This window comes from Pan paniscus, chromosome 3, assembly GCF_029289425.2.
Source record: "Pan paniscus chromosome 3, NHGRI_mPanPan1-v2.0_pri, whole genome shotgun sequence".
In the NCBI taxonomy this organism is placed as follows: domain Eukaryota; kingdom Metazoa; phylum Chordata; class Mammalia; order Primates; family Hominidae; genus Pan; species Pan paniscus.
In genome coordinates, this window is record NC_073252.2 from 76,446,540 (window position 1) to 76,459,773 (window position 13,234).

General features: G+C 41.1%; 1 protein-coding gene across 2 annotated transcripts in view; it reads left to right on the forward strand.

The window, feature by feature from the left end:
* The window catches only part of SCFD2 (sec1 family domain containing 2), a 514,139-nt gene that overhangs the window by 11,902 nt on the left and 489,003 nt on the right, over positions 1 to 13,234 (forward strand). For both annotated transcript variants that reach the window (XM_055111552.2, XM_003806459.5), the window contains one exon: positions 11,014 to 11,182. In XM_055111552.2, the coding sequence (XP_054967527.1) occupies positions 11,014 to 11,182 (169 nt within the window). The remainder of the gene's footprint in view (positions 1 to 11,013; positions 11,183 to 13,234) is intronic.

The window sequence follows — 13,234 nt, forward strand, 5'->3', positions numbered from 1 at the left end:
CCCAGGCTGGAGTGCAGTGGCGCAATCTCGGCTCACTGCAAGCTCCGCCTCCCGGGTTCACACCATTCTCCTGCCTCAACCTCCCGAGTAGCTGGGACTACAGGCGCCCGCCACTACGCCGGGCTAACTTTTCGTATTTTTAGTAGAGACGGGGTTTCACCGTGGTCTCGATCTCCTGACCTCGCGTGATCCACCCGCCTCGGCCTCCCAAAGTGCTGGGATTACAGGCGTGAGCCACCGCGCCCTTTTTTTAAACATACAGAATAAATAAGGTGAGCATAACTTCTGCCCTCTAAAAGTTTACAATATAATGTAGTCAAGTATCAATATAACGTAGTCAAGTATGATTTAGAGCCCGGCACAGTGGCTCATGCCTGTAATCCCAGCACTTTGGGAGGCTGAGGGGGGCAGACTGCTTGAGCTCAGGAGTTTGAGATCAACCTGGGCAACACAGCAAAACTCAATCTCTACAGAAAATTTAAAAATTAAATAAAAAATGAAAAAACTAGCCAGGCATGGTGATCTGTAGTCCCAGCCACTCAGGAGGCTGAGGTGGAGGATAACTTGAGCCCAGAAGGCAGAGGTTGCAGTGAACCACCATCACATCACTGCACTCCAACCTGGGTGACAGAGTCAGATTCTGTCTCAAAAAAGAAAAAAAGAATGATTTACAAAGTAAAGACACATAGAAAGACAAAGTTGCCATTTGGCAGCAATCATTTTATAGGTTCTCCCTTATCAAGTGTCCAGATCTCCTTCCCCATACTCACTTTTCTCACTTCTAATATCACTGAGAAAATATAAGCCACTAAAAAAATCTGTATTTTCCCATCACCAAATCTACCACCCTTTCTACATCTGTACCCATGTCTTTTTCCTTCCTTCATATTGAAAAGAAATATACTGTCCCTGCCACTAATGACAACTTTTTCACCTATGTAGACTAAATCCTCTCTTTTCACTTCTCTCATAGATTTACTGTTTTTCAAATACCCTCTCCCTTTCTCGGATCATCATTTTTTCCTTTTCTTGTATTTTCCCCCAGGGAACATCTTCTGTCTTGACCTCTCATGCTCTTCCAACTTCAATTCCATTTGTTTTTTTTGCTTTATTTTATAGCAAACTTGAAAGAGTTGTCTATACTTGTCTCCACAAACATCTGCTCCAATTTTCTCTTGACTCCAGTTAGAGTTTTATTTTCCAATACTTCCCAGAAACTTCCTTTGTTTTATTACCACATTAATTCTACTGAACTTCAAAGCAGCATTTGACACAGGAAAGCATGCAAATAGTTAAAAAACAATTAAAGAAGTATGAAACCTATACAGACAAGCAACCACTTAGGCCAGCTTCTTATATAATCTCTCAAAGCATAACTATGACATATCATTTACTTGCTCAGTATTCCAGTGGCCTCTGATCATACCTCCTGTCAAGTTCCTTACTGTTGTTTTCAAGGCCATACATGATCTCCCCTCTTACAACATTGGCTACCTTGCCATTGTCAGACATGCTAAGCATGTTCCAGCCTCAGGGCCTTTGCATTTCCTCTGCAGCTCTGCTCGGGATGTTCTTCTTCGAGGTATCCATATGGCTTTCTCCCTCACATCATTCCTGCTCCTCAGAGAGGCCTTCCTCGGTGAACTTCTTTGACACTCTCTTACCCTTACCTGGCTTTATTTGTCATAGCCTTTACTATTCCCTGACACTACTAATTGATCATTTATTACCTGTCTCCTCCCACTTGAATGGAAGTTCTTGAAGGGAGGGACTCTGTTTTGTTTACTGTTTATTAACCAGCAAGAGTACCTTCAAAACAGTAGGTATTCAATATATGTTTATTGAATGAATGGATAAATAAGTGGATTAAAGGTTGTAGATACCAGACATTAATTGAAATTAACACACTTATTTTTTCTAATTGAAAATGTTTCTGAGATTCCTGAATCATATCATTAGTAATACACAAATGCAGAAAAAACGATGCACACTTTTCTGAATAGTCTAAGATTTGGCAGCTTGGGCTCACAGCAAAACTTAAGAAAGAAAATAATGATATTAGCTAGTCATATTTATATGAGTATTTTATAGATAAAAACCACTTCTTACCGGGTGTGGTGGCTCATGCCTGTAATTCCAGGCTGAGGCTGGTGAATCACTGGAGCCTAGGAATTCAAGAACAGCCTGGGCAACAGAGTAAGACCCTGTCTCTACAAAAAATACAAAAATTAGCCAGGTATAGTGGCTCATACCTGTGGTCTCAGTTACTTGTGAGGCTGAGGTGTGCAGATTGCTTGAACCTGGGAGTTTGAAGCTGCAGTAAGCTGTGATCGTGCCATTGCACTCCAGTCTGGGTGACAGAGCGAGACCTTGTCTCGAATAAATAAATAAAAATAAAAATCCCACTTTTACATTACCTTATTTGATCTCAACAAATTGAGTTAAGTGTTCTTTATCATTTTAAGAATTAAGATATTGAGGCTCAAAAGTTGTTCCTTACTAAAAAAAGCATAAGAGTTAGCCAGATGTGATGGTATTTTGTCACATTTGACATTTAATTCTGTAAATGTCAAAGTTCAACATCTTTTGTTTTTTGAATTGTCAAAGAGAGAGTTAGTTTTGTATTGTTAGTGTAAAGTCCTTACTTTCTTTACATTTGTTAAGAATCCTTCTGCTAGTAGGTGGTCTTCCAGGGTGAATGAATGGTTAAGTTAGCAAAGGTATTCAGTAGCAGGTTTGTGTGGGAGGGGGCATTTTAGGTACATGAGATCAGTGAAACAATATTTAATGCTGAAAGGGGCATTGCTCAAAGGGAAAAAATAGAAGATTTCTCTGGGTAGATTCAAGGCAACATGTAAAAAGAGTAAGAAAAATTCAGCTACCCTGTCAAGAGCCTGAGAGGAACCATGAAAATATTAGTCTCAATGGGATGCTATGGGCATTCTAACACAAGATATGATGATAAAGCAATGAGATTGAACCCCCAAAAGTTACTTGAGGCATTTCTCAAATACATTAAAAATTATAAAGACTCTGCTTCCTTCTTACCTTCTTGAATAATTCAATTCAAAAACATTTAGGTAGGGCTCAGTGAGGTAGGTGTCTGGCAGGGAGGAAGACCTTGGCTGGGCCCTGGGTGTTGGATCCCAAGTGGGGTGAGATCTCCTGAGAAGGGTGAGGTCACCTGCTTAGTGGTGGTAGGTGACAGCAGCAATGGCCTGGTAGGGTGATAAAGCCAGAATGGCCAGGGCCCAGTGTATTTGCCTATCTACTGGTTTATGGAACCAAGTTTTGATTTGTGGTCCTCTCTGAAACCAATCAGCTTTGAGCACAGGATACTCAAGAAGTGTCCATGATCTACATCCCATTTAAAAATTATCACCTGCTCACTTTTAGAAGGATTAAAATTACTGCTAGATGGTGGAGGGTAGACTTTGGAAGATAGATTTTAATCAGGACTAGTTTGTTACTATGATCCTAATAACTGATAAATTGATGTCTTTTTAATAGATACCTTTTGGATAATCATCCAGATTATCTTCCAGATGATCAGCTTAAAATCTCATTTGATTCAAAGATGTTTCCACATAGTGTTACATCCCATATTAGTGATATATAGGACTGATTTTCAGTGGGTACATAGCTGTATTGTCAAACCTTTTGTTTAAATGTTGAAGTACTTCTGTATTAGTGAGTAAAAATAACCCCTCTACTTATTAAGACTACAAGTCACCAAATACTGTTGTCCAGTGGAGGCAATAGATAGGGCCTAGAAGCATGCTAGTGTGGATGCAGCTGGCCCCCTAGGGGCACTGAGGGAACTGAGGCAGTGGAGGTCATGGTGGCTCCATGGTAATAGTGAATGAGAAAAGGCAGCAGTTGCCCACTGTTTCAGAGTGGCCCCACATTGAATGAGGTAGTAGGGTAGATGATGTTAGTGGCATTATTGTTGGCAAGGGTGCTCCTGGCCCTGGCATTCTGGAGGATACATGGTCATGATGCTCACATTTTTAATGGATTTGCCCTTCTGGATGCAGCAAGCTTAGGGAGCTGGGAAACTCATGACTATCAGCTTAATGGAGTAGTTGTTACAAGAGTTTGGTGAGGTTTCTTACATCAAATTGTGGCTTAGATTGAGGCATTGTTTAGCCAGTGACAGCTGAAGCAAACAAAAGATAGTACCCACAACTTCTAAAAATCAGAAGGGTTTTACTTTTTATTTTTTGTAAAGACAGGGATTTCACTTTGTTCCCAGGCTGGTCTAAAATACCTGGCTTCAAGTAATCCTCCTGACTTGGCATCCCAAAGTGCTGGGATTACAGGCCTGAGAGGTGATTTGAAAATTATTAGAATGACTTAAATGATTTGAATTTCAATTTAAGAGACTTGACAGCCATTTTAATATAGAGACCAAAAGGAAATACATTTTTCAGTCTTTGATTTAGATGTTAATTTATATATTATGTTATTAGATGCTAAATATTTTGGATGATAGCCTTGATAATTTACTATTAGAAAATTTATATATTTATATTTCTTCTTAGATATGAAATTGGCAGTATCAAAAATAACCTCAAATAATTCATAAGTACTTGACATTGTTAACATCATGTTTACAATGTAGACAAGTTTCTTTCTCATCTTTTGGTTATCATCTTTGCTGAAAGTAGCATTTCTTTGTCTAAATGTACTTTTTTTTAAACAAATATTTATTGAGTGCCTATTTTGTGCTAAGCACTGTTCCAGGTAATAGGGAAACAGTGGTAAACAAGATAGGCAAGTTCCTTTCTCTCCTGGTTATCCAGTTGATAAGCACTCAGGGCTTAAATATAAAAAGTTGTAATTGTTTGAGAAGTAAATGGCCACTGATGCCCATCTCTTTCATTCTGGCTTACTTTGACCATGTCCAGACTACCCAGAGTTTGGACACCTATGGGTCAGGCATATTTGCATAGAGGATTTAAGTCAGCATTCTGTGGGCCATTCTGGCTTCTGATTTGTTTCCAGGGACAATTAAAAAAGAGACTTGATTCATGAATTCCTAAAATATTTGAGTTTGGTTTCCTTTCATGTTCTGGCTCTTGAGATTGGCTAGAGTGTTTTGCTAATAGTTTTCAAGTTCAAAATTAAAAGGTAGGAGATGGTGGTAACGATGGGAATTAAATTTACTCTCTTAGTTCAATTCTGAATTTTAGCTTCATGTAAACTTTTTTTTTTTTTTTTTTTTTTTTCCCCTGAGACAGCGTCTCACTGTGTTGCCCAGGCTGGAGTGCAATGGCACCATCTCAGCTCACTGCAACCTTCGCCTCCCAGGTTCAAATGATTCTTGTGCCTCAGCCTCCCAAGTAGCTGGAATTACAGGCAGGAAAGCCACCACCACGCCCAGCTAATTTTTGTATTTTTTTGTTTTGTTTTGTTTTTTAGTAGAGATAGAGTTTCACCATGTTGGCCAGGCTGGTCTTGATCTCCTGACCTCAAGTGATCTGCCCACCTCAGCCTTCCAAAGTTTTGGCATTACAGGCAGCTTCATGCAAACTTTTAAATTAAAATCCTTTTGATTAAAGATTAACTCTCATTCCAGTGGATGGTTCTTAATCCTGGGATTATGATACACTGAAGTGTTTATATTTGCTTTAAGGTGTGATTGTATATTACTTGTCAAAGTATTGAAATTTGAGTCCACTAGTAATGGCTAACATTTGAAAATGAACTGTTTATCTCAGCACTCTGCATATGTAAATTCCTTTAATTTTCACAATAATTTTTGAGATAAGTATTATAATTATCCCCATTTTACAGATGAAACTGAAGCACAGAGGAGTTAAATAACTTGCCTCAGATTACACATGTGTTAAGTGACAGAACTAGGATTTGAACCTTGGCAGTTTGCTCCAGTGACTACTCTCATATGTGGGTGTGGGAAAAGTTTGAGAACTGTTGTCCTGCACAGTAGAGATGATCATTATATGGTGTGTCCGGAAGTTAGCAGCTTCAGAGACTAAACATTTGGACTCCAGTGCTGCTTTAGTGCTCAGAAAAGTGTCTGATTTTTTTTCTCCCCGATCTGCTTTTCCAAAACATGCAAACTAACTAACTTATATCTTTATTTCAGGGTTCAGAAGATACTATTTAAAATAAATAGGTATGAGACACAGTTGGGAAGCCATATAAAGGCTGACTAGATTTTTGGTGTTAGATCCATGCCAGGATAACCTCACATCCTGGCTTAGTGAATTTTTTTGTGCTATTTGACCCTCATTGAGCTGTTGAGGTTTTCTCATTTGTAAAGAGGGAAAAATATCCACCTGTTTTTGTATTCTAACCTGTGGGAAGAATATGAAATAATTCCTTTTTTTTTTTTGAGACAGAGTCTTGCACTGTTGCCCAGGCTGGTATGCAGTGGCTCAATCTCAGCTCACTGCAACCTCCGCCTCTTGGATTCAAGCGATTCTTGTGCCTCAGCCTCCTGAGTGGCTGGGATTACAGGCACATACCACTACACCTGGCTAATTTATATATATATATTTTTTAGTAGAGATGGGGCTTTACCATGTTGGCCAGACTGGTCTCGGACTCCTGACCTCAAGTGACCCTCCCACCTCAGCCTCCCAAAGTGCTGAGATTACAGGCATCAGCCACCAAGCCTGGCTTGAAATAATTCCTTCATTCAAAAATACATATTATCTATTACTCAAGGAATAGGGGAAATAGTGCTAAAAATATCCAAATCCTTCCAGTTAGGAGGTTTAAATTTTGTTTGGGAATGAAGACAGTAAACAAATTACTAATATCAGTATAATAATATGGGCTATTAATATTAATGAAGGTAGGTGTGGTGGTTTAAAAATATGTCTACAACCCTGTCTCTACTAAAAAATACAAAAAATTAGCTGGGCGTGGTGGCGGGCGCCTGTAGTCCCAGCTACTCCGGAGGCTGAGGCAGGAGAATGGCGTGAACCGAGGAGGTGGAGCTTGCAGTGAGCCGAGATCGCACCACTGCACTCCAGGCTGGGTGACAGAGCAAGACTATGTCTCAACAACAACAAAAAAGTGTCTACAAGTTGGGTGTGGTGACTCACACCTGCAACCCCAGCACTTTGGGAAGCCAAAGTGGTGGATCACTTGAGCCCAGAAGTTCGAGACCAGCCTTGGCAATATGGTGAAACCCCATCTCTACAAAAAATACAAAAAATTAGCTGGGCATGGTGTTGCATGCTGTAGTGCCAGCTCTTCAGGATGCTGAGGTGGGAGGATCACCTGAGTCTGGGAAATCTAGGCTGCAGTGAGCCATGATTGAGCCACTGCACTCCTGCCTGGGCAACAGAGCAAGACCTTGTCTCTCTCTCTCTCTATATGTCTACAAATTCTTTGATACCTCTTCCTTCAAGAAATACAGTTTAAATTCCCCTGCCCTTGAGTGTGGGCTAGGTTTGGTGACTCACTTATCCCCTTCTCCCTAAAATAGCATATGGCAGAAATGCAGAAGTGTAATTTTCAAGACCAGGTCCTAAAAGGCATTGCATCTTTTTCCTTGCTTTGTTCTTTTGGATCACTGGCTCTGAGGGAAGTTAGCTACCATGTCATGAAGAGACTCAAGCAGCCCTATGGGAGGCCCATGTAGTGAGGAAATGGGATTCCTTCCAACAGCCAATGAGGAACTGAGGCCTCCTGTCAATAGCTTTGTGAGTGAGCCATCTGAGAAATAGATCCTCCAGCCCAGTCAAGCATTCAGATGACTGCAGCCTCAGCTGACATATTGACTGCAATTTTATGAGAGTCTCTGAGTCAGACCCAGTTAAGCCACTCTGAATTCTTGGATGCATAGAAACAGTTGAGATTAATACATGTGGTTTTAAGACAGTAAGTTTTGGGAGGATGTGACATTTGAACAGAGGCTGAAAGAAGGGAGGAAGCATACCATGTGGCTACCTAATGATAGAACATATAAGACCCAGGGAATGGCAAGTGCAATGGGCCTAAGGTGGGAGCATGTGTGTCATGCTTGAGGACCACTAGGAGCCCAGTTTGGCTAAAGTGTTGTGAGCAAGAGGGAACACCGATAGGAGATCAGTTGGAGGGGTAGGTTGAGGGAATGCTTTGTAGGTTAAAATAAGGATTTAGAATAATAGCCAAAGTATAATGGGAATCAGTTGGAGAGTTTTGAGCTGTGATGTGATATGATCAAATTTATGTTATATAGGATCATTTATGTAAAGAGTATGAGGATTGAGGTAGATCCTCAATATATGGTAGCTACTGTTACTAAAGAGATTACGAGAGCTTAGTTATAGTAATCTTAGCTCTGCCCTTTCCTAGTCAAAAGTCCTTGGGCAAGTTGCCTAACTTCTGCCTCTCAGTTTCCTGATCTGTAAAATAAGGACCTCAGAGGGTAACTGAGAGGGTAAAATAAGTTAACATGTCTATCTTCTAGAACAGCTAGAGAAAAAAATGAAGTAGAGTAAGTGAAAGGTTCCCCCTGCATGATCATGCAAGATCACTACAATTCTGGTTACTCAAGACAGTGTTAAAAATGGTATGAATGATCTCTGTTCATTTCATAAGCATATTAGTCAGGATTCTCCAGAGGGACAGAACTAACGGAATATATGTATTGAGCTCTTATGAAGACTTCTCAATGCTTGCTTCTCATTTTATTCCATATAAGACTTAAAGACAAGTGAAGATGTTACATGCCTTATGATAATGACACTAACACACTTAAAATCCACAGGATCATACAGAATTGGTATTTTCTGGTCCCGGTAACTTGAAAAGTTTAGTCCTTGAAGCAATTGGCTTAATTTAGGATCTCAAATCCTTGAAGCAATTGGCTTAATTTAGGATCTCAAATCCTGGGAATAGTTTCAACTATCTGGGAAACTAAGGTGGGAGAGTTGCTTGAGCTCAGAGTTCAAGGCTACAGTGAGCTATGATTGCACTCCAGCTTGGGCAACAGAGTGAGACTCTGCCTCTAAAAAAAAGAAAAAAAAATAGAAGAAAAGAAAAGAATATAAAAAAATTCAGCTTTAAAATTTCAGGATAGTATCATCTTATGACACTATTTACCTGACTGACTAGATGCAGGTTATTTATTTATTCATTCATTCAGCAAATGCTTATTGATGCCTACTATATGTAGGCACTGTGCTAGTGAGAGGTGACAAAGTGTTAGCAGCCCTTGCTCGCTCTCAGTGCCTCGGCCTCGGTGTCTGCTCTGGCCACACTTGAGGAGCCCTTTAGCCTGCCGCTGCACTGTGGGAGCCCCTCTCTGGGCTGGTTGAGGCTGGAGCCAGCTCACTCGGCTTGCCGGGAGGTGTGGAGGAAGAGTCACGGGCAGGAACCAGGCCTGCACTGTGGCGCTGGCAGGCCAGTGTGAGTTCCATGTGGGCGTGGGCTCGGCACGCCCCACACTTGGAGTGGCCGGCCGGTCCAGGCAGTGAGGGGCTTAGCACCCGGGCCAGCAGCTGCAGAGGGTGCGCTGGGTCCCCCAGCACTCCCAGCCCACCCACACCGCGATTGAATTCTCGCCGGGCCTCAGCCGCCTCCCCGCGGGGCAGGGCTTGGTACCTGCAGCCCACCATGCCCGAGCACCACCCCTTCCCCCCGTGGGCTCCTATGGGGCCCGAGCCTCCCCAACGGGCACTGTCCCCTGCTCCGCAGCACCCTGTCCCATCGACGGCCCAAGGGCCGAAGAATGTGGGCACGTGGTGCAGGACTGGTGGGCAGCTCCAGCCGCGGCCCTGGCGCGTGATCCACTAGGCGAAGCCAGCTGGGCTCTTGAGTTGGGTGGGGACTTGGAGAACTTTTATGTCTAGCTAGAGGATTGTAAATGCACCAATCAGCACTTTGTGTCTAGCTCAAAGTTTGTAAATGCACCAATCAGCACCCTGTGTCTAGCTCAATGTTGGTAAATGCACCAATCAGTGCTCTGTGTCTAGCTAATCTAGTGGGGACTTGAAGAAAGTTGTGTCTAGCTAAAGGATTGTAAATGCACCAATCAGCACCCTGTGTCTAGTTCAAGGTTTGTAAACGCACCAATCAGTGCTCTGTGTCTAGCTAATCTAGTGGGGACTTGGAAAACTTTCGTGTCTAGCTAAAGGATTGTAAATGCACCAATCAGCACTCTGTGTCTAGCTCAAGGTTTGTAAACGCACCAATCAGCACCCTGTCAAAATGGACCAATCAGCTCTCTGCAAAATGGACCAATCAGCTCTCTGTAAATGGACCAATCAGCTCTCTGTAAAATGGACCACTCAGCAGGATGTGGGTGGGGTCAGATAAGGGAATAAAAGGAGGCTGCCCGAGACAGCAGTGGCAATCTGGTTGGGTCCCCTACCACACTTCTGGAGCTTTGTTCATTTGCTCTCTGCAATAAATATTGCTGCTACTCACTGTTTGGGTCCTTGCATGCCTTTATGAGCTGTAATACTCATGGTGAAGGTCTGCAGCTTCACTCCTAAGGCCAGTGAGACCACGAACCCACTGGGAGGGATGAACAACCCCGGAGGAGAGGAATGAACAACTCCAGACGCGCTGCCTTAAGAGCTGTAACACTCACCGCGAAGGTCTGCAGCTTCACTCCTGAAGCCAGCGAGACCACGAACCCACCAGAAGGAAGAAACTCTGAACATGTCCGAACATCAGAAGGAACAAACTCCGGACACACCATCTTTAAGAACTGTAACACTCACCGTTGAGGGTCTGCGGCTTCATTCTTGAAGTCAGCAAGACCAAGAACTCACCAATTCCGGACATGCTAGGTGCTAGGGATACAGTACTAGCCACAGCAGACGTGAGTTCTGCCCTCATGGAGCATTACTTACAACCTGTGAGATACATGTTGACTAGGTGATTGTGAATGTGATTAGCTGTATGAAGGGCAAAATGTGAGTTTTGTTGAACAGAAACTAAAAATGTACGTTATTTTTGATAGAAGGTGTGTGGTAAAACATTTATCCAACTTGCTTTTTCCTCCCGTTTTATGAATTTACATCTTTTTGTCTGCTTAAACAGGAGCAGTTGGACATCATGGAGACAACTTAGTAGAGAAGATCATTTCAGCACTTCCCCAGCTCCCAGGCCACACAAATGATGTGATGGTTAACATGATAGCGCTCACTGCACTCCATGCTGAGGAGGAAAATTATAATGTGGTTGCACCAGGCTGTCTTTCACAATCCAAGTAAGATATGTAGTTTTTGTCATCTTATCTTTCTCTGTCTTCCCGTTTCTTTTTCTCCTAGACTGAGTATTCCCATAGGAAAAAAGCAATGAAGAATTGGTCTGGTTGAAAATTTCACAGTGGGTAGCATTTAGCAAAAAGCATTTTTTCTTAATTTTGAAATAACCACATCCACTAAATATAACAATAATCCAGAAAGTATGGAATTTTATAGAAGTGTCATTTACATGTAATATAAGCTTGTTCCCAGGATTGGTTAAGTGAATCAGTTTATGTATCTCCATTTCACAGATAGTTTCACATGAAATTGAGTCTAGTCTTCCTCAGTTTCTTTTTCCCAGTTGACTTTTTCACATCACTAAAAAGCAACTCAAACAGCAATGAAACCATGCCATCTTTTTATATTAGATGATATACCTGTGGATATCAACAGAAATTTTTATTTCTAAGTATATTTTTTTCACATGCTTAGAGGAATCAAAGAGAGAAGATTATGTACGTTAAGTTATGCAGAGTTTAAAAAATAAGAATTTCTCCAGAAATGACAATGAAAATATATGATAGTCACTTTCTCAACTTTGTCCTTCATTAACAATTCTCTTGGGAATTACTCTTGTTTGAAAAAATAAAAGTATTAGAAGGGAAAAAAGTATGTAAGTGTATTGAAAAAATAAAAGTATTAGAAGGGAAAAAAGTATGTAAGTGTATCTGTTTTTTATTTTCATGTTTTATATTTTTAAATAAAACAGGATCTTTCAGTATTATAGTTTTAAATCTTCACTGTAGCAGATGCATTTGGAATTTCCTCCCATATTTATTAATATAATTAGTATATGTAGCTCCTGAAGTTTTTAGCCTTTTTGTAGATAGTTAAGAATACTTATTGGATACCCAATGTTTGTGGGTCAATGTGGGAAGAAAATGGGAAGTTCTAGACTTTTGTCCATTTGGTATGTTTACACATACAATAAAAGCATAGGCCTAAAGGCTTGCAGCTCTACAAACCCAGAAGTAATGTGATTGGAAACACATTTAACTGTTCAGAGAGCCATTCAGAAGTTAATTATTAAGGACTTAACTGTGAGCCTTACTCTAGGTTAACTAACAAGAACGACATAAAATAATATATTATTCTTCAAACACTCTTTTTGTTGGGGAGTCATGATTTATACCCAAGCATAATTTGAAAAGAATAGAAATGATATGAAGTTAAGATTAATGTATCTGCTATGGAGTATAATTTCTACAAGTATCAGATTAATGTAGTCTTTGTAGATCAATGTAGACCTTGAGGAAGTGGCACTGCTTTAATTATGTCTTGAATGACTTAGAAAAGAGGAGGGGGTTGATGTGAACCAAAGTATAGAAACAAAAAATGGTCAGGGCCTGACGTCAGTGAGAGATGACCTCATTGGACCACTTCTGTCATCTGCTCTGTTCACATTTTTTGGGAGTTATGATGAGCTAGATACACTTCCAAGCATTTTACATTTGGGAAATTAAGTTTTACAGTATCCTAATGAGGTAGATGTTGTTATTCCCCTATTTTATTGGTAAGGAAACTGAGGCAAAGAGACATTAAGTAACAGAGTTAGTGGGAGGTAGAGCTAGAAATGAGTCCAGAATGTTTGACTTTAGGCCAGGTACAATGGCTTATGCCTGTAATCCCAGCACTTTGGGAGGCTGAGGCTGGTGGATCACCTGAGGTCAGGAGTTTGAGACCAACATGGCCAACGTGGTGAAACCCTGTCTCTACTAAAAATACAAAAATTAGCTGGGCATGGTGGCAGGTGCCTGTAATCCCAGCTACTCAGGAGGCTGAGGCACGAGAGTATCTTGAACCTGGGAGGAGGAGGTTGCAGTGAGCCGAGACTGTGCCATAGCACTCCAGCCTGGGCAACAGAATGAGACTCCATTTCAGGAAAAAAGAAAAAAAAGTTTGACTTTTGAGCCACTGTCTTAACTTCTATGCTATCTATGTGAAGGGTCCAGAGAAGAGCCAGGCTCTTGAATAGATTTAAAGAGATGAGAGACAAAAATAAAGTTACTCTT